The 22,721-nt window shown below is 34.7% G+C and overlaps 1 protein-coding gene across 1 annotated transcript in view; it reads right to left on the bottom strand.

Annotated features, from left to right (window-relative positions):
* Positions 1 to 22,721, bottom strand: part of TTC6 (tetratricopeptide repeat domain 6) — a 213,564-nt gene that overhangs the window by 72,203 nt on the left and 118,640 nt on the right. Inside the window, exons 7-9 of the mRNA XM_057543850.1 lie at positions 20,997 to 21,101; positions 5,877 to 5,969; positions 3,698 to 3,772 (exon numbers count right to left, since the gene is read on the bottom strand). Coding sequence (XP_057399833.1) covers positions 3,698 to 3,772; positions 5,877 to 5,969; positions 20,997 to 21,101 — 273 coding nt within the window. The remainder of the gene's footprint in view (positions 1 to 3,697; positions 3,773 to 5,876; positions 5,970 to 20,996; positions 21,102 to 22,721) is intronic.

The following is a 22,721-nucleotide window of genomic DNA, read 5'->3' as shown; positions in this document are numbered from 1 at the left end:
ATTTCTATTTACTAACAATGAATTATTTGAAAAAGAAATAAAGTAATCTCATTTACAATAGTATCAAAAATAATAAAATACTTAGGAATAAATTTAACCAAGGAGGTGAAGAATTTGTACACTAAAAATTACAATACATTGATGAAAGAAGTTGAAGACACAAATAAATATAATAAAAAGATATCTCACATTCATGAATCAGAATTAGTATTTTTGAATATCCATACCACTCAAAGCATCTATAGAGTCAATACAATACCTATCAAAATTCCAGTAGCATATTTCACAAAAATAGAAAAAACAATCTTAAAATTCAGATGGAGCCACAAAAGATCCCAAATAATCAAAGGAATTCTGAGAAAGAAGAAAAAAATTGGAAGCATAAGAATTCCTAATTTCAAACTTTATTACAAAGCTATAGTAATCAAAGCAGTATGGTGCTGGCATAAAAACAGACACAGAAACCAATGGAACAGAATCAGGATCTCATAAATTATCCCATGCATATATAGTCAACTAATATTCGACAAGGGAGCCAACAGTACTCAATGGTGAAAGTATAGGTTCTTCAATAAACTGTCCTGGGAAAATTGAATATTCACATGCTAAAGAATGAAATTGGACTCCTATCTTACACTACACACAAAAATTAACTCAAAATGAATTAAAAACTTAAATGTAAGACCTGAAACTGTAAAACTAGAAGAAATCACAGGGAAAAGTTCCTTGATGTTGGTCTTGGTGATGATTTTTTGGATATGACACCAAAAGCACAAGCAACAAAAGCAAAAATAAACAACTGGAACTACATCAAACTTAAAAGCCTCTGCACAGCAAAATAAACAATCTGCAGAATGAAAAGGCAACCTATGAAATGGGAGAAAATATTTACAAACCATCTATCTCATAAGGAGTTAATTCCAAAATATGTAAGAAACTCTTCCAACTCGATAGCAAGAAAAACAAACAATCCAATTTAAAAATGGGCAAAGAAACTCAGTAGAGATTTTTCCCAAGAAGACATGCAAATGGCCAACTGGTTCATGAAAAGTTGCTCAATGTCACTAATTATCAGGGAAATGCAAATAAAAATCACAGTGAGATATCATCTCACACCTGTTAGAATAGCTATTATCAAAAAGACAAGAGACATCAAATGTTGGTGAGGCTGTGTTGGAAGTGTGAGTTCAAGTGTTGGAACCCTTGTACACTGTTGAGGGAAATGTAAATTGGTACAGCCACTATGGAAACAGCATGGAGACTCTTCAAAAAATTAAAAATAGAACTACCATATGATCCAGCAATACCACTTCTGGGTATATATCCAAAGGAAATGAAATCAAGATCTTGAAGAGATATCCACACTCCCATTTTCATAGCCACATCATTCACGATAGCCAAGATATGGAAACAATCTACCTATCAACAGATGAATGAATAAAGAAAATGTGATATAGATACAGATATAGATATACACACACAATAGAATGTCATTCAGCCATAAAAAAGAAGGAAATCCTGCCACTGGCAACGACATGGATGGACCTTGAGGACATTCTGCTAAGTGAAATAAGTCAGACAGAGAAAGAGAAATACTGTATGAGCTCACTTATATGTAGAATCTAAAAACAAAACAAACAAACAAACAAAACCCTCATAGATACAGAGAATAGATTCATGGTTGCCAGAGGCAGGAAGTAGGAGATGGGCAAACTGGGTGTGGTGGTCAAAAGGTACAAACTTTTAGCTATAAAATAAATAAGTCCTGGGGATGATTTAATGTACAGCATGGTGATTACAGTTAAAATACTGTATTGTATATTTGAAAGTTGTTAAGAAAGTAGCTCTTAGAAGTTCTCAGCACAAGAAAAAAGGTGTAAATATGTGGGATGATGGATGTTAACTAGACTTACTGTGATGATCATTTCACAATATACACAGGTATCAAATAATTATGTGGTACACCTGAAACTAATATAATGTTATATATTAATTATATGTCAATAGAAAAATCTTAAGGATGGTGTCAGTGTACAGGGATACAAAACAGAACAATCAAAAAGTTGGTAAGAAAGAAGAATGTCAGAAATGAAATAGGAAGCAGGTTAAAGTTAAGCAGGTTAAAAGCAAGTTAGAAGCAAGTAACATGGAGAATCAAGGAAGCTGAGTGTCAGATTTCAGAGAGAAAAACAAAAGCTGGGAGCTATTTGCCAATGCCACTAAACGTAAGATCAGCACTCAAAAAGATTGCCAACAAACACATGAAAGAACGCTCAACATCATTAATCATTAGAGAAATGCAAATCAAAACTACAATGAGATATCATCTCACACCGGTCAGAATGGCCATCATCAAAAAATCTAGAAACAATAAATACTGGAGAGGGTGTGGAGAAAAGGGAACCCTCTTGCACTGTTGGTGGGAATGTAAATTGATACAGCCACTATGGAGAACAGTATGGAGGTTCCTCAAAAAAATAAAAATAGAACCACCATATGACCCAGCAATCCCACTACTGGGCATATACCCTGAGAAAACCATAATTCAAAAAGAGTCATGTACCAAAATGTTCATTGCAGCTCTATTTACAATAGCCAGGACATGGAAGCAACCTAAGTGTCCATCATCGGATGAATGGATAAAGAAGATGTGGCACATATATACAATGGAATATTACTCAGCCATAAAAAGAAACGAAATTGAGTTATTTGTAGTGAGGTGGATGGAGTTAGAGTCTGTCAAACAGATTGAAGTAAGTCAGAAAGAGAAAAACAAATACAGTATGCTAACACATATATATGGAATCTAAGGGAAAAAAAAAAAGGTCATGAAGAACCTAGTGGTAAGACAGGAATAAAGACACAGACTTACTAGAGAATGGACTTGAGGATATGGGGAGGGGGAAGGGTAAGCTGTGACAAAGTGAGAGAGTGGCATGGACATATATACACTACCAGACGTAAAATAGCTAGCTAGTGGGAAGCAGCTGCATAGCACAGGGAGATCCGCTCGGTGCTTTGTGATCACCTAGAGGGGTGGGATAGGGAGGGTGGGAGGGAGGGAGATGCAAGAGAGAAGAGATATGGGAACATATGTATATGTATAACTGATTCACTTTGTTATAAAGCAGAAACTAACACACCATTGTAAAGCAATTATACTCCAATAAAGATGTTAAAAAAAAAAAACGCTTATGGATTCTTGTTGCAGAGGAAAGTCCATTGCGTTTGGTAAGAGAAGGTGTGGGTTTAAGTACTAGCTCTGTCACTTATCACTTTCTGACCTTTGCTTTTTCATATATAAAACAAGGATAGTATCTGTCTCATCTTCCCTCTTATCAGGAGATTGTGTAGCTCAAGACCAAACTGGAATAGAGTCCATGAAAATGCATTAACACTGTGAGCCCAATGCAAGCGTAGATCAATATTATAAGTGACTTGATTTATAATATACCAAGTAAAGCCAAAGTATGAATATGAGACACTTCCAAGACATGTTGAAAATCTTCAATTGGTACTATGAACAACAATCTTACAGGGGCTACCAAATACACAGTTGAATCCAAAATTTCAGTCAACTCTGGATGAATCAAGTGATCACACTATTTCAGGAAAGCCAACAAAAAGCATAGGTGGTGATTATTACTAGAGATGCAAACATTTCTTTTGAATAACAAAAACTGAAAAATTATCATACCTTTAATTGTGGAGATTGCATGCTGAAACATTTTTGGATATTTTCAAATGAGGCAGATTTTCTTAGGAAAAAAAACTGTGAAATAATCAGATGACAAATATACACTGACTCTAGACACTATTTGGTAAACTAAAATATCATATGACAATTGGCTAATAATAACTGTTTAAGTAAATCAATGAAATGCAGAAACACTAATGAAAATACAGGTTCTTACTGATTTTGAAATCACGGACTTCACAGATGAGAGCAGAGCTTAAAATCCATCAATTAATTTTGAAAAGTGTATAATAATGGAAGCTATCTTATTTTTTTAATTCAACATATATAACAAACACTAAAGTTTCCAGAAAGTAGCCCAGGTGTGTGTAAATGTGCCATAGGTATGCTGGGCCATTAATCCTCTTAGCCCTGGGGCTGCGCTAGTGGGACCTGGAGCGGCTACTGTTCCTGCTACTTTTCAGTGGCTACTGAACAGTCTCCTCTAAATCGTGAGCAACCTCAACCTTTTACCCCAGAAGGCCACACAAATATTATTACTTACTATGAGAACTATTATACTAAAAGAGTTGTGAAGTACTAACATACCAAATAGAGTAGAAAGTACCAAAAAAAATGACATATTTCATGTATGATGGTGGAAACAGACATAAAGAAGTAACTATAATCCAAAGCAACTGTAACAATGACTGTAAAGATAGCATGAATCAGGTGTAAAGAGAGCACAGGAGAGGTGGAGGTCAATTCAGAATGGAAAGGAACCTGGATTGACCAGCTTGAAGAGGTAGCATTAGGGCTGGCCTGTAAAAAGTAGTGACATTTCCATGAACTGAGAAGGGGTTGAGAACATCCCAGGCCAACGGAATAGCCTAAACAAGCACAGAGAAGTGTCAAAGTGCTGGGATTTTAGTCCCCTAGGACTCTGGTGCAGACAGAGTACAGGGTACCTGGGGGTTACATGGAAGCAGAAGCATAATGGGAGGTAAGATAGTAAATATAGTCAAGGCCAGGTTATGAGGCTTAGTTAAGCACTCTGACTTTGATAGGTGGAGTTATTCAGTTTGTTCAGATTGAGTGTTGTAATTACACCTGTGTTTTAGGAACATTGCAGGGGACAATAGGGAGGATGGATTAGAAACCGTTAAAAACAGTAATATCTGACAGGTAGGTATAAGTAATGCTACTAGAGTAGTCTATGCATTCCAAACTAGAAAGTGTCATTTGTTGGTTCAATTATGTTTTTAAGTGATGGTCACTGTTCTAGGTGCTGTGGATAAAACAAGAATGATATGACCCCCATATCACTCAGACTAATGAAAAATAAAAAGATAAAACATATATGAGGACAAATATTTAATAAGCAATAGTGATATATGTTAAAAACAGCAAAAGTGATCTATATTAAATAGAAATATTACTCAAAAAAAAAGTATTACCTGACTGTATGGGGAATATGGAAGGAGGCACAGACACATATTAAACCTAGTGTAACTGACCAGAATGGGGATTTGATTTGTCCTAGGTCAATAAGACTCTCTACTATGTGACACTCAGCATCCCAAGATATCACCAAGGGGAGTAAGGGCTGAAGGCCTTAAGGAAAGAAAAATAAAATCCTTTCTTGTTTGTCCCTCATAAAGTTCAAGATATTTATTAAACCACTAATATAAATTTCATACCTTTCTTCTTCCCTCAATCGCTATCTCTTTTCTCTCCAATTGTGTTTATTAATTAGTTTATTTAGATACACCATAGGGATAATAACGTCATGGGCATGAGTCCAATAACCATTTACAGAATTCAGTTTTACTCTGTTTTATAGCCATAAACAATTCCCTCCCTGCATTTGGTCAAAAGATTCATAAACATGTTCCTTTGATCATTTAAGACCTGGGCAAGCAGTGATAAATGAGTGCAAACCCAGACATTTTAGGAATTTTAGGAAAACTCATAGCAGATGTCCTGCTATTGATTAGTAAATAACATCTTCTGAGTGTCATAAAGACCACAGATTTGAAAGAGGAAACATGTCCTCTGCAAAGACACTAGTGAATATTCTGAGGCATTTCCCAGAATGAGGAAGCATCAAGAAATTATTTCTGAAATCGCTAGAAATAATATCTGAACTGTAGTCACATAAAGCCACCAACCCATAATTTAGAGTAAAAATTATACTTACCCTAGAACTTCTCCTACGCTGATTTAAAGTAATGACACTTTCCTTGCTTTCAGATGTAAATTTCTCAAATAAAATTCTGCTTGCTTGCACACTCTGTGATAAAAAAAAAAGACGACAGTTTTAAGCTATATAGTGGAATACTTTTAAAAGCCTATGATTACTGTTGCTTCATAGTATAACATTATTACCAAAAGAGCAATATACAGGAAAGGTAGAATTCTAGAAAACACCAGAGATGCATCAAAGTCTGGCTGCAGACTAAGTATTTGGCCAAAACCCACAGTTTGGCTTCGGCATTGGACTTTAGCCAAATAGATACCTCTACATTATTTCTGACATCCCTGGTCTTAGGAGCAATCAATGATCCTGTGACCTCATAGGTTGGCACTGAATCTCTTTAGTATATCAACATCAGTATTATGAACAAAACATATCATTTGGAGTTACTGTCAATATGCAACTATTCACTGACAAATACAAGTAAGCATTCTAAATATTAATTGGAATGAAAATTTCCTTAAATGCTTTATACTTTTAACTCAGTCAATTAAATTATATAAATATTTATTGTTGTAAGGGTGAATTGCTGCAATAATTATGATTATTATTAAATGTGCTACTTCTCTATCTTGTAATCAGAGATTTGGATATATAGAAACAACTACAAGACCTAAGTTTCATAGCCCGGTAGATACATGACGAATAAAATCCTTCCACTGCTATGTTTGCTGAAATTTTTAGGTCTCAACTAACATTTCAAAAATTTTAAATATTTATTCAATAGAAAATCAACTTTTAAAAGCATAATGTAGGGACCTCCCTGGCGGTCCAGGTGTTAAGACTCGGCCCTCCCAATGCAGGGGGCCTGGGTTCTATCCCTGGTGGGAGAACTAAGATCCCACGTACTGCAACTAAGCCCGTGTGCTGCAACTAGAGAAGCCCGTGAGCCACAGAGCCTGCATACCGCAACAAAGACCCAGCACAGCCAAAAAAATAAATGAATAAATAAATTTTTAAAAAGAATATCACGCAGTTATCACTGAGAATGGAACAGATATGCAGAAGGCTATGGGTAATTTAGGAATCACCAACATTGAATCTTTGTTCATCCCCTCTCTTGTATTTATGGAAAGTAGTTATAGCACAATGTAAGGTAAGAGTATTACTGGACATTGCAGAAAGATACCTGGTCACTTTCATCATTATTCTTCAAAGACAAACTATGTGACACACAAGAGATTTTGGAACTATTTTACCATATGCTTGCACAAAATATTCAAATATGATGGAATAGCAGCTATTACATATTTAAAACAATGCTTTTAACAGTAACAAGGACAAAAATTTTAACACTGCACTTTATAGATATCAGAACAGCAGAACCTACTAACAATCAATGATTGCTTTTTAAAAAAAGAATGTGGAAGGAGACCTTCAAGATGGCGAAGGAGTAAGACGTGGAGATCACCTTCCTCCCCACAAATACATCAGAAATACATCTACATGTGGAACAACTACTACAGAACACCTACTGAATGCTGGCAGAAGACCTCAGACTTCCCAAAACCCAGGTGGCTGACAGAATCTTGGTGCTCCGGCCAGGTGTCAGGCCTGTGTCTCTGAGGTGGGAGAGCTGAGTTCAGGACATTGCTCCACCAGAGACCTCCTGGCTCCACATAATATCAAATGGCAAAAGCTCTCCCAGAGATCTCCATCTCAACGCTAAGACCCAGCTCCACTCAACTGTCTCCAGCACTGTAGCACCAGCAAGCTAAGGTGCTGGACCCCCTAGGCCAAAAACTAGCAAGACAGGAACACAACCCCACTCATTAGCATAAAGGTTGCCTAAAATCATAAAAAGGTCACAGAAGCCCTAAAACACACCACCGGACGCAGTCCTGCCCACCAGAAAGACAAGATCCAGCCTGATCCACCAGAACACAGGCACCAGTACCCTCCACCAGGAAGCATACAAAACCCACTGACCAACCTTAGCCACTAGGCGCAGACACCAAAAGCAACAGGAAGTACAAAACTGCAACCTGTGAAAAGGAGACCCCAAACACAGTGGGTTAAGCAAAATGAGAAGACAGAGAAACAAACAGCAGATGAAGGAGCAAGATAAAAACCCACCTGACAAAACAAATGAAGAGGAAATAGGCAGTCTACCTGAAAAAGAATTCAGAGTAATGATAGTAAAGATATCCAAAATCTTTGAAACAGAATGGAGAAAATACAAGAAATGTTTAACAAGGACCTAGAAGAACTAAAGCGCAAACAAACAATGATGAACAACACAAAAAATGAAATTTAAAATTCTCTAGAAGGAATCAATAGCAGAATAACTGAGGCAGAAAAACGGATAAGTGACCTAGAAGATAAAATACTGGAAATAACTACTTCAGAGCAGAATAAAGAAAAAAGAAGGAAAAGAATTGAGGACAATCTCAGAAACTTCTGGGACAATATTAAATGCACCAACATTCGAATTACAAGAGTCCCAGAAGAAGAAGGCAAAAAGAAAGGGACTGAGAAAATATTTGAAGAGATTATAGTTGAAAACTACCTTAATAAGGGAAAGGAAAGTCAATCAAGTTCAGGATGTGCAGAGAGTCCCATAGAGGATAAATCCAAGGAGAAACACACCAAGACACATATTAATCAAACTATCAAAAATTAAATGCAAAGAAAAAATATTAAAAGTAGCAAGGGAAAAACAACAAATAACATACAAGAGAATCCCCATAAGGTTAACAGCTGATCTTTCAGCAGAAACTCTGCAAGCCAGAAAGGACTGACAGGACATATTTAAAGAGATGAAAGGGAAAAACCTACAACCAAGATTACTCTACTCAGCAAGGATTTCATTCAGATTCGATGGAGAAATTAAAACCTTTACAGACAAGCAAAAGCTAAGAGAATTCAGCACCACCAAACCACCTTTACAACAAATGCTAAAGGAACTTCTCTAGGCAGGAAACACAAGAGAAGGGAAGGACCTACAATAACAAACCCAAAACAATTAAGAAAATGGTGACAGGAACATACATATTGATAACTACCTTAAATGTAAATGGACTAAATGCTCCAACCAAAAGACACAGGCTGGTTGAATGGATACAAAAACAAGACCCATATATATGCTGTCTACAAGAGACCCATTTCAGACCTAGGGACACATACAGACTGAAAGTGAGGGGATGGAAAAAGATATTCCATGCAAATGGAAATCAAAAGAAAGCTGGAGTAGCAATTCTCATTTCAGACAAAATAGACTTTAAAATAAACACTATTACAAGAGACAAAGAAGGACACTACATAATGATCAAGGGATCAATCAAAGAAGAAGATATAAAAATTGTAAATATTTATGCACCCAACCTAGGAGCACCTCAATACATAAGGCAAATACTAACACCCATAAAGAGGGAAATCGACAGTAACACAATCATAATAGGGGACTTTAACACCCGACTTTCACCAATGCACAGATCATCCAAAATGAAAATATATAAGGAAACACAAGCTTTAAATGGTACATTAAACAAGATGGACTTAATTGATATTTATAAGACATTCCATCCAAAAACAACAGAATACACTTTCTTCTCAAGTGCTCATGGAATATTTTACAGAAGAGATCATATCTTGGGTCAAAAATCAAGCCTTGGTAAATTTAAGAAAACTGAAATCATGTCAAGTATCTTTTCCGATCACAACGCTGTAAGACTAGATAACAATTACAGGAGAAAAATCTGTAAAAAATACAAACACATGGAGCTAAGCAATACACTACTAAATAACCAGGAGATCACTGGGGAAATCAAAAAATACCTAGAAACAAATGACAATGAAAACACGATGACCCAAAACCTATGGGATGCAACAAAAGCAGTTCTAAGAGGGAAGTTTACAGCAATACAATCCTACCTCAAGAAACAAGAAACATCTCAAATAAACAACCTAACCTTACACCTAAAGCAATTAGAGAAAGAAGAACAAAAAAACCCCCAAAGTTAGCAGAAGGAAAGAAATCATAAAAATAAGATCAGAAATAAAGGAAAAAGAAATGAAGGAAACAATAGCAAAGATCAATAAAACTAAAAGCTGCCTCTTTGAGAAGATAAACAAAATTGACAAAGAATTAGCCAGATTCATCAAGAAATAAAGGGAGAAGACTCAAATCAATAGAATTAGAAATGAAAAAGGAGAAGTAACAACTCACACTGCAGAAACACAAGGATCATGAGAGATTACTACAAGCAACCATATGCCAATAAAATGGACAACCTGGAAGAAATGGACAAATTCTTAGAAAAGCACAACCTTCCGACACTGAAACAGAAAGAAATAGAAAATATACACAGACCAATCACAAGCACTGAAATTGAAACTATGATTTAAAATCTTCCAACAAACAAAAGCCCAGGACCTGATGGCTTCACAGGCAAATTCTATGAAACATTTAGAGAAGAGCTAACACCTGTCCTTCTCAAACTCTTCCAAAATATAACAGAGGGAGAAACACTCCAAAACTCATTCTATGAGGCCACTATCACCCTGACACCAAAACCAGACAAAGATGTCACAAAGAAAGAAAACTACAGACCAATATCACTGATGAACATAGATGCAAAAATCCTCAACAAAATACTAGCACACAGAATCCAGCAGCACATTAAAAGGATCATACACCATGATCAAGTGGGGTTTATCCCAGGAATGCAAGGATTCTTCAGTACATGCAAATCAATCAATGTGATACACCATATTAACAAATTGAAGGATAAAAACCACATGATAATCTCAATAGATACAGGAAAAGCTTTCAACAAAATTCAACACCCATTTATGAAAAAAAATCCACCAGAAATTAGGCATAGAGGGAACTTACCTCAACATAATAAAGGCCACATATGACAAACCCACAGCCAACATCGTTCTCAATGGTGAAAAACTGAAACCATTTCCTCTAACATCAGGAACAAGACAAGGTTGTCCACTCTCACCACTATTATTCAACATAGTTTTGGAAGTTTTGGTCACAGCAATTAGAGAAGAAAAAGAAATAAAAGTAATCCAAATCAGAAAAGAAGCAGTAAAACTGTCACTGTTTGCAGATGACATGATACTCTTCATGGAGAATCCTAAAGATGCTACCAGAAAACCACTAGAGCTAATCAACGAATTTGGTGAAGTAGCAGGATACAAAGTTAATGCACAGAAATCTCTTGCATTCCTATACACTAATGATGAAAAATCTGAAAGAGAAATGAAGGAAACACTCCCATTTACCAGTGCAACAAAAAGAATAAAATACCTAGGAATAAACCTACCTAAGGAGACAAAAGACCTGTATGCAGAAAACTATAAGACACTGATGAAAGAAATTAAAGATGATACAAACAGATGGAGAGATATACCATGCTCTTGGATTGGAAGAATCAACATTGTGAAAATGACTATAATACCCAAAGCAATCTACAGATTCAATGCAATGCCTATCAAACTACTAATGGCATTTTTCACAGAACTAGAACAAAAAATTTCACAATTTGTATGGAAACACAAGAGACCCCAAATAGCCAAAGCAATCTTGAGAAAGAAAAAAGGAGCTGTAGGAATCAGCGTCCCTGACTTCAGACTATACTACAAAGCTACAGTAATCAAGACAGTATGGTACTGGCACAAAAACAGAAATATACATCAATGGAACAGGATAGAAAGCCCAGAGATAAACCCACGCACCTATGGTCACCTTATTTTTGATAACGGAAGCAAGAATATACAATGGAGAAAAAACACCCTCCTCAATAAGTGGTGCTGGGAGAACTGGACAGTTACACGTAAAAGAATGAAATTAGAACACTCCCTAACACCATACACAAAAATAAACTCAAAATGGATTAAAGACTTAAATGTAAGGCCAGACACTATAAAACTCTTAGAGGAAAACATAGGCAGAACACTCTATGACATAATTCACAGCAATTAATTCATAATTCCTTTTTGACCCACCTCCTAGAGAAATGGAAATAAAAACAAAAATAAACAAATGGGACCTAATGAACCTTAAAAGCTTTTGCACAGCAAAGGAAAACATAAACAAGATGAAAAGACAACCCTCAGAATGGGAGAAAATATTTGCAAACGAAGCAACTGACAAAGGATTAATCTCCAAAATTTACAAGCAGCTCATGCAGCTCAATATCAAAAAACAAACAACCCATTCCAAAAATGGGCAGAAGACCTAAAGAGACATTTCTCCAAAGAAGATATACAGATTGCCAACAAACACATGAAAGGATGCTCAACATCACTAATCATTAGAGAAATGCAAATCAACACTACAATGAGATATCATGTCACACCGGTCAGAATGGCCATCATCAAAAGGTCTACAAACAATAAATGCTGGAGAGGGTGTGGAGAAAAGGGAACCCATGAGAATGTAATGGGAATGTAAATTGATACAGCCACTATGGAGAACAGTATGGAAGTTCCTTAAAAAACTAAAAATAGAACTACCATACAATCCAGCAATCCCACTACTGGGCATATACCCTGAGAAAAGCATAATTCAAAAAGAGTCGTGTACCACAATGTTCTTTGCAGCACTATTTACAATAGCCAGGACATGGAAGCAACCAAAGGGTCCATCGACAGATGAACTGATAAAGAAGATGTGGCACATATATACAATGGAATATTACTCAGCCATATAAAGAAACAAAATTGAGTTATTTGTAGTGAGGTGGATGGACCTAGAGTCTGTCCTACAGAGTGAAGTTAAGTCAGAAAGAGAAAAACTAATACCGTATGCTAACACATATATATGGAATCTAAAAAAAAAAATGGTTCTGAAGAACCTAGGGGCAGGACAGGAATAATGATGGAGACATAGAGAATGGACTTGAGGACACGGGGGAGGGGGAAGGGTAAGCTGGGACGAAGTGAGAGAGTGGCATGTACTTATATATATTACCAAATGTAAAATAGATAGCTAGTGGGAAGCAGCCACATAGCACAGGGAGATCAGCTCGGTGCTCTGTGACCACCTAGAGGGGTGGGATAGAGAGGGTGGGAGGGAGACATAACAGGGAGGAGATACGGGGATATATGTGTATGTATAGCTGATTCACTTTGTTATAAAGCAGAAAGTAACACACCATTTTAAAGCAATTATACTCCAATAAAGATGTTAAGAAAAAAAAAAAGAGAATGTGGTTCATATCTTGGAACCTGTCAGGATATGGCCCAGGGCAATTACAGCATTGCTTACCTGATACATGATGTAAAAATTCTCCTCCTCTACTACAAGGATATTGCTAAAATTAGTATGCATGTAATAAAAGCTGGGATGCAGATGGAAATGGAAACAGTTTTGCTACCTTAAAAGTCAGTTACGACTTCTGCTTCTGATTATGGCATGCTAGGTACTTCTGCTGAGAACAACTAAGAAAGTGTGTATTATGTCAAAGATAATCTTCAAAGCATCAAAAAGCTAACAAGATGATGAAGAAATACTGAGCAAAAATATAGGAAAATGCAAAAACCTGAAAATGTAAACCCAGTTTTCAAAGATGATTTTGTTTGCAAGATGATGCCAAAACCGTTGCAAAGCTGAGCTGCACATCTGCAACTTTTGAGGGCAAGGATGACAGAAATCCAAGCCCAGAATCCCCCTGAGGTATGGAAACTGATTTTATATATATAAAATACACAAGTATCCAAGGCTACAGGGATACTACAGGGCTATACCCTCAGATTAGGAGTGAATGGAAGTAAATCAACATTTGTGTATACTTTCAGCCTAGGCTCTGTCACAAGGTGTTCATAGAAACTCAAGCCTCAACCTTAAATTTAGGTTGAGTGGTACAGATTTCAGGTTCTGAAAAAAAATTTTTTTCTCTGGAGGAGGCACTGCCATTCCAGGTCTCAAATATTTACTAAAACTAATGTCTTAAATACAATGATAAACATTTAAAGACAGACAGGTACACAAAGAAACAAAACACCAGAACATAATAGGTTTGGAGGAAATATATAAATTCTAAAAAGAAAAATACAAAACCAAATTTAAAAATACAGAGGACAAGTTTAACAATATATTAGACATAACTGAAGAAAGAATTTATGAACCTGAACTAAAGACAGATCAGAAGAAATTGTCCAGGATCCAGTTTCAAGAGAAAAAAAAGTAGCTAATACATGTGATTAAAGTCCCAGAAAATGAAAGAGAGAATGGACAGAAGCAAAATATGAAGAAATAGTGACTAAAAATTTTACATAGCTGATGAAAGATATCAAACCACAGATTCAAAAATCCCAATTCTTCCTAAATACAATAAATAAGAAGAAATCTACAACTAGACACATCATACTGAAACTGTATGGAAGAAAAGAGAATAACTTAAAAGTAAAAAGTTGGGGGGGGGATGCAGAGAATTGATTATCTTCAAAGGATTCATACTTAAGACTCAATTCTCAACAGCCATAGTGGACACCAGAAAATTGTGGAACATCATTAGTGTGCTAAAAGTAAATATTTGCAATAGTATTATCCCCAAGTAAGATATCCCACAAGCATGAATATAAAGACATTTGAAACAAAGAAAAAACAGGATTTTACCACTTCCCTTAAAGCAAGTTCTAAAAGATATACTTTAGCAGAGGGCAAAATGATTCCAGACAGGATGGTCTGAGATGCTCAAAAAATAGAAAGGTTCATTGTTATAGTATAATGTTATGTAAGTAATTTAGTGTTGTAAGCAAAAGTGAATAGATGAAAATCTGTGTTAAAGAATAATTTTTGCCCCCCCCAAAAAAAAAATAGAAAGGAAAAGAGAGAGAGATAAACACATGGGTAAAACATAAGGAATATTGCATAAAATGAAAAGAATAATGTCTTTGGAATTTTAAAAGATAAGGGTCTAAAAATGTATCAAAGTTAGAGCACATTAAATCAAAAAGGAGTAAATGGAATAAAAGGTTTAAAGGTATTGATTAATATTAGATATTGAGGGACTTCCCTGGTCTAGCGGTTAAGACTCCACAGTTCCACTGCAGGGAGCGCAAGTTGGATCCCTGGCTGGGGAACTAGGATCCCACATGCTGCATGGTGCAGCCAAAAATTTAAAAAACAAACAAACAAAAAAAAACATTAGCTACTGATAAGTTAAACATATATATTCTACGGAAACCATCACAGGAATAAGAAACAATATATATAACTTCCAAAGTAGGCATGATAAAACACAATTTACCCAAATAGTTAAAAAATGAAAATAAGGGCAGAAGACCTTAATAGACATTTCTCCAAAGAAGACATACAGATGTCCAGTAGGCACATGAAAAGATGCTCAGCATCACTAATTATTAAAGAAATGCAAATCAAAACTACAGTGAGGTACCACCTCACACCAGGCAGAATGGCCATCGTTAAAAAGTCTACAAATAACAAATGTTGGAGAGGATGTGAAGAAAAGGGAACCCTCCTACACTGTTGGCAGGAATGTAAGTTGGTGCAGCCACTATGGAAAACATTACGGTACAGAGGTTCCTCTGAAAACTAAAAATAGAATTACCATATGATCCAGCAATCCCACTCCTGGGCATATACCCAGACAAAACTATAACTGAAAAAGATACATGCACCCCTGTGTTCATAGCAGCACTATTCACAATAGCCAAACATGGACACAACCTAAATGTCCATCGACAGATGAATGGATAAAGAAGATGTGGCACATATATACAATGGAATATTACTCAGCCATAAAAAGAAATGAAATGGAGGTATTTGTAATGAGGTGGATGGAGTTAGAGTCTGTCATACAGAGTGAAGTAAGTCAGAAAGAGAAAAACAAATACAGTATGCTAACACATATATATGGAATCTAAGGGAAAAAAAAAAAAAAAAGGCCATGAAGAACCTAGTGGCAAGACGGGAATAAAGACACAGACCTACTAGAGAATGGACTTGAGGATATGGGGAGGGGGTGGGGTGAGATGTGACAGGGTAAGAGAGTGTCATGGACATATATACACTACCAAATGTAAAATAGATAGCTAGTGGGAAGCAGCCGCATAGCACAGGGAGATCAGCTCGGTGCTTTGTGACCACCTAGAGGGGTGGGATGGGGAGGGTGGGAGGGAGGGAGATGCAAGAGGGAAGAGAAATGGGAACATATAGTATATGTATAACAGATTCACTTTGTTATAAAGCAGATGCTAACACACTATTGTAAGGCAATTATACTTCAATAAAGATGTTTGAAAAAAAAAAAAAAAAAAAAAAAAATTAAATCAGAATATATTATATGCAGACCACTGACTTTTTTTTAAAGGAATAATAAAAAAGATAAATTTAAGATAGGAAATAAAAGGAGAATATAAAACAAACAAAAGGCAGCATCTATGAAAAACAAAAATCAAATGGCAGTATAAAACAAAAAATATCATCAATCATAATATACGTAAACAGGTAAAATTTGCTTTTAAAAGAAATGAGACACACAGATCTTTGTATCTAAACATCATTTCCCATTCAAAGAAACCAAGAGTCTTTGAACAAAGGTCTGATTACAGTTCTGGTGAATGGAAAGTGTTCTGGGCCCTCTTTTTGTACCAGAAAGTCCTGTTGGATCCTTTTCCTTCTGGTCATTGGATGTGAACAACCACCAGTACCAATTTACTTCTGAAGTACCTTTCTAATGCATTACTCCATCATCACCAGTTCTAACCAACGCTTCTTATAATTGCTACAATTCTTACTTCTGTTCAGACAATTCTGCCTACTCTCAATTCCCTATATTCACACTTTTCTATATACAAAGACAGAAAAATACATGCTCATACTTTAGAAACACATACATGCTCATACTTTATAAACACACAGTTTAGACAACATTGTACTCATATTGCAGACCCCCCTATTGTGTCAGTTCATTTAGAATCAGATGCTACCAGCGGAGGATAAAGAGATAGGGAGTAACATGCAGGGGGAGCCTTCAGACCATGATGTAGATCTGACAACTGTGGAAGGGGAAAAGAGAGGAAGGACTCGGCAGGAAGAGCTTCAGATTATGGACCAGTTCTGAGAAAGAGTCAGCCAGGCAGATGGAAAGTCTCTGAGCCAAAGTGCCTCATAAAACAGTCCCACATTGAGCTGGAAAGGGTCAGCTTTAGAAAGCCCCTGTGCTCAGTCACTGGCTGGGAGCAGTCCAGAGGAAGAATGGCCCTGGAGTGAATGCCATGGTAGATCTACAGGACAGCAGCTGGAGGCTGGCCAAGTATGCTCTCCCATCAGATTCTCTGGAAGGAGATGTGAGCATCACATCTTTTTTTGTGAATGTCACACCTATTTACACAATTAATATTCACCAATCTTTTACATTAAGGAATCTTTTATATAATTTGTTATTAATCTTCTCTTTTTAGCTCATGGCATCTTTTCCCCCCAAAATATAATTATTATTTTCTTAAGTAAATGAAAAGTTTAGATTACACTTAAAAAAAGGAAGTGCAAATATACACAATAATCTTCCAATTTAAATTACACATACACTTTGGCCAGGAATTCCAAATAGAAAAATACACATATGTATGCAAAGGTACGTGGAAGTATGCTTTAAGAGAAAAAAAATCAAGATGCAGAACGATATAGATTACCTTATTCCACATATGTAAAAACATTAATCTGTACAAACCTGCATGACATAAATAAAAATGAAAATGTCCGAATAGATACACACAATGCATTTGACGATGGTTGATTTCAGGGAGAAGAGAACTGGGGAGGACAGCATTCAAGGTGGGGAGTGCTCTTTATGCCATACACATCTTTGTATTTGTATTTTTTCTACTACTTGTGCAAGTTCTTAAGTAATTTTAATAGGTCTTACCACTCTGAAAACAGCACAGACAATAATATTGCTAAAGAAAATAATGGTTTAACAAAAGACAAACTAGAAAGAAAATTTTGAAAAGAAACCACAAAATAAAATAATGTTAGTAAGACCAAATTAACCACATGCCACTTATATGGTTCATATAAAACAAAACAAACAACAAAGAGATGATTAAAATGAAAATATTCCTGAACATAAACAGATAATAACACAGGGCTGGCCATATTAGAGTAGGATTGCAGCATTAAATAGGCCAAAGTAGGTCATTCAAAACTGGTAAGAGACAGAATTCATAAGAAAGATAAAACATTGCCAAATTCATAATAAAGATAAACAGCTTCTACTCACATAAAGTAAAAGCTATTAGTAACATATGGAGAAATGGACAAAACACAGGTGCATTGAAAATCCCAAAAAGTAGTTTTTAGAAGAAGAACTATGTCACAGAAGAATGGAATAACAGAACAATATAACAGTTATACCTATTATTAACTGAGCACTTAGCATTCATCAGGTAATACAGTATATAGTTTTTTATTAAATCCCCAGAACACCCACATTACATACAAAACTCTGAGACTTCAAGAAGTTAAGATACTTATGAAAACAAAGTTAAGATACTTAAGAAAAACTTATGATTACCAAAGAGGAAAGCGGGGAGAGATAAATTGGAAATTTGGAATTAACAGATACATACTACTATATATAAAATATTACAGATAAACAACAAGGACTTACTGTATAGCATAGGGAACTATATTCAATATCTTGTAATAACCTATAATGGAAAAGAATCTGGAAAAGAAACACATATATACATACATACATATATATATGTATAACTGAATCACTTTGCTGTACACCTGAAACATGGTAAAACAACTATACTTCAATAAAAAAATAAAAATTTTTACAAAGAAGAAGTTAAGATACTAATACAAGGGTATCCAGAAAACAAGTGGGATTCAAATCCAAGACTGTCTGATTACAAAGCCTGCACTCTGCTTAGTGCCGCTACAATATAAAAGTCACTGCATATAATAGCATTGAATTAGTATTGTAGATACTATTGGGATATCTAGTAAACCACAAAGCAAATATGAATAAATTCCAAGAAACTGTTACTCTAAAGAACATATTTTCTTATGTTAATAAGGATAAACAATAAAAATTAAACAAAATCATTTCAAGTTAAAAAAACACTTTCCCACATAAGTTGTGTATCAAAAAGATAAAGAAAGCTGCAATAGAAATTATTTAGAAAATAAATGAACACACTATAAATAAAAAACATATGAAATAAGGTCAAAATACTTATATTTGTTAAAAATATGAAAGGTAAAGAGATTAAATTTTCAACAAGAAATTAGGAAAATGCCCAAATAGAGATATCAACCTTCTGTAGAAGCAGGAAGCCAATAACCAAAACATTTTCAAAAAGAGAAGCAACAAAAACTCAGAGGGGCAAAAATTGAATTTATAACTAATCCAAAAGTTTTTTGGTCAAATATGGTAGGTTGGACTCATTTGTTTTTCTGGCTGACTGGTCATGATATCTAATAGCTAGGGAATCATACACCATAAACCTTGCTAAAAAAATTAAAGAGATGGTTTTACACTAGTGTGGGTATAGTAATTTGACAAGTAGAGAATAAAGCACTTGTAATTGAAAATAAATGAGAAAAGACAAAAAAAATACTAATTTCTAGAAAATTCATTCTAGGGAAGAAAAAAATTCCCCAAATATCATTAGAAATGGGAAAGAAAACAATGCAACTTTAGCAATGGAGATTAAAACTAAAGAGAGAATATATACAAACTCTGCATATAAGCTTATAAATTTCAATTGAATAAATGGCTTTCTGTAACAATATGTTACCAATTGACTTGAGAAAAAATATTAAACATGAATAACCCAATAATTAGAAAATAAAAAGTTTTAATTGTCAAAAAATTACCTTCCCAAACAGTTCAAATGTTTCTAGACAGTGAATCCTTCCACATTTTCAAGGTTATTCCTATGCTATTTGAATTCCAGAATATTAAAAAAGAAGAAATGTTACCCAATTAACTTTATAAAGCAAGAATAACCTTGATAACAGAGTCCAACAAAAAAAATACACTAAATACATATTTCACTCATGAGTGTATATTTTAAAAAAACAATAAAATATTGCCTAACAGAATTCAATATAATATTTTAAAATAATACATCATAATCAAGTAATGCAAGGAACATAAAGATGTTTCAATATCAACAATGATGTTGATGACCATTTCAAACAAGGGCATATATGGACAGAATTTCTTTGATTTAATTTTATATCTGAATTTATTATGTTAATACCCTGGTATGCTTTCCCCATGATTAACTCTTTTGTCTTATTCTTTTCTGATACATGTGTTATCAGTAAGCTATCTAGGATCCTATGCAAATAAACTAATTCTAAATACCATTAAAAATGTATGCACCATGATGTTCATCACAGAATTATTTTAAGAGGAAAATATAAGTAGGAAGAAGAAAAGGAGGGGAAAGGAGAAAAAAAGAAGAGGAGGAGGAAGAAAAAGAATTTTTAACAATGAAAGAAAATGGACCAGAAAGTGGGCAGTGATTGTCTTGAGGGAGAAAAATAACAGATGATTTTGGTTTCCTTCTCTTCATTTTTCTAATTTTTAAAATAAGCCGTAAAACATAAAATGAGAGCAAGCAAACACTTTAAGGGAAGAAGAAAATAGATTAATAATTGTATTGGGTAGTTTTAAACTTTCTTAAACATTAACTAAAAATGCACTTTTAAAAGCAAATGAAAATATCATAAAGATCTTCTAAACAACCCAAGAAGCTTTATATCTTGTCAGTCAAATAAATGATTCATTCAGAAAGAAAAGAGAATATTCTTTTTGACTGCCTAAATTAACATGGATAAGTACAACATTTTTTTTTTAGAAATATACGTATAAGTGTATGTGCATAAGTGTACACATAGTTAGGGGTTATGTGTGTATATATGTATACACATATAACACATACATATAAAAATTATTTATTTTGTATGTATAATTTCTATAGTGCCATCCAATCATTCAATTATGACAATCTTTACCAACAATTTACATAACAACTGTCCAGTAAAATTTAATGTCATATTCAATTATACAGTCTAATTATTAAACAACAATACAGAAAAGTCATTCAGTATTTTACCTCATATTTTGGATATACGGTTTCCTTTATGACAGATACTGGAACAGAGAATTTGGGTGAAGTTAGATTCCAAAACAACTTGGTAAATCCTGGATAAGCAGACACCTTTGAAAATAACATAAAAGGCTATTAGAAATTAACAAATGGTCCCCAGGGTAAATACCCAAGCTCCTATCAAAATTAGTTCTAGCTGCTGAGAAAATGAGGTGATTGGTTCCACAGTGTCTGCAAATCTGGGAAAGACAATATATCATACCCATCAGATTAGCAAAAGTATAGTCAGCAATTTCAAGTGATGCCAAAGATGTGGGAAATTAGTAGAACCACACTAGAGGCAAACTGGTTATTTCTAGTAAAATAGAAAATGTATATGCTGCATAATCCAATAATTTCACTTCCAGCTATATATTCTAAGGAAATCCTTCCACATATTCATGAAGAGATATGTACAAGGATGTTGATACAGTGTACGAAATAGCAAAAAACAAAGCCCAATTTAAATGTCAATTAATAGAGAAACAGATGAATAAAATGTGGTGTATTCATATAACTAAACACTGTAAAGCCATTCCAGCCAAAAATTACAAACCATAGTTGGATCTTAGAAGCATAATATTAACAGTAAATAAGTAACTTTTAGAAAGATACATACAAAATCGTGTCATTTATATAAATGTACCTAGAACACACAGAACTATAGTATTTATTGTTTAGGGTTATAAGTACATATAATAAAGTATAAAATCATGGACTGGAAAAAAACTTAATTGTAACAATAACTGTCCTTGGGTAAAAAGGAAGAGAAATGGAATTAGGAAGAAGTACAAGAGGACTTAATTTGTTTTTAAAATGTCTTTTAAAAAATCTGAAACAAGTATGACAAAATATTACTTACAAATTTTTGATAACATGTACCCACGTGTTTGTTAGTTTGGTTTCTGTATTTATTTGTTTCTTTAAGCTTTTTCAAATAAAATTTAATCAGGCATAGAGGAATTTTTAGGGAGGTGAAACTATGCTGCATGATACTAGAATTGTGGCTAAATGACATTCATTTCTCAAAACCATCGAACTTTACAGCACAAAGAGTGAGACAATGTATGCAAATTTTAAAAAAATCATTTAGGAGGTCAAGAGCAATCCCAGGATAGTAACCTTGGAAATGAGTAGGGTATATAAGACTAAAGGCAAAAGAAACTGTATGTAGCACTACACTTTAGTTCATAAAGTTGTTTCCCACAGGAATATGAGTTAATAATTCTGATACTTCTATATTGGAATTGAACAATTAAGTAAATGGGTGGAGGATGGTGGGAGCCAGGAGTCACTCATTATAGGGAGTTTAAAGATAAGCAAGGGAGGAGGTTAGAATGATACATGCGGTCATGAATTAGAGTTGTAGACATCAGTATGAACTCATGCTTAGCTTAAGTTAGACAAAGATGGTTACATATACGACAATCCAAAACCTGTGGGATGCAGCAAAAGCAGTTCTAAGACAGAAGTTTATAGCTATACAAGCCTACCTCAAGAAACGAGAAAAATCTCAAATAAACAATCTAACCTTACACCTAAAGGAACTACACAAAGAAGAACAAACAAAACTCAAAGTTAGCAGAAGGAAAGAAATCATAAAGATCAGAGCAGAAATAAATGAAATAGAAACAAAGAAGACAATAGCAAAGATCAATAAAACTAAAAGCTGGTTCTTTGAGAAGAACAAAA

The sequence above is a fragment of the Balaenoptera acutorostrata genome, chromosome 3, assembly GCF_949987535.1.
Source record: "Balaenoptera acutorostrata chromosome 3, mBalAcu1.1, whole genome shotgun sequence".
In the NCBI taxonomy this organism is placed as follows: Eukaryota; Metazoa; Chordata; class Mammalia; order Artiodactyla; family Balaenopteridae; genus Balaenoptera; species Balaenoptera acutorostrata.
The sequence above is the reverse complement of the archived record's forward strand: the minus strand, read 5'-3'. Positions and strand labels throughout refer to the sequence as shown.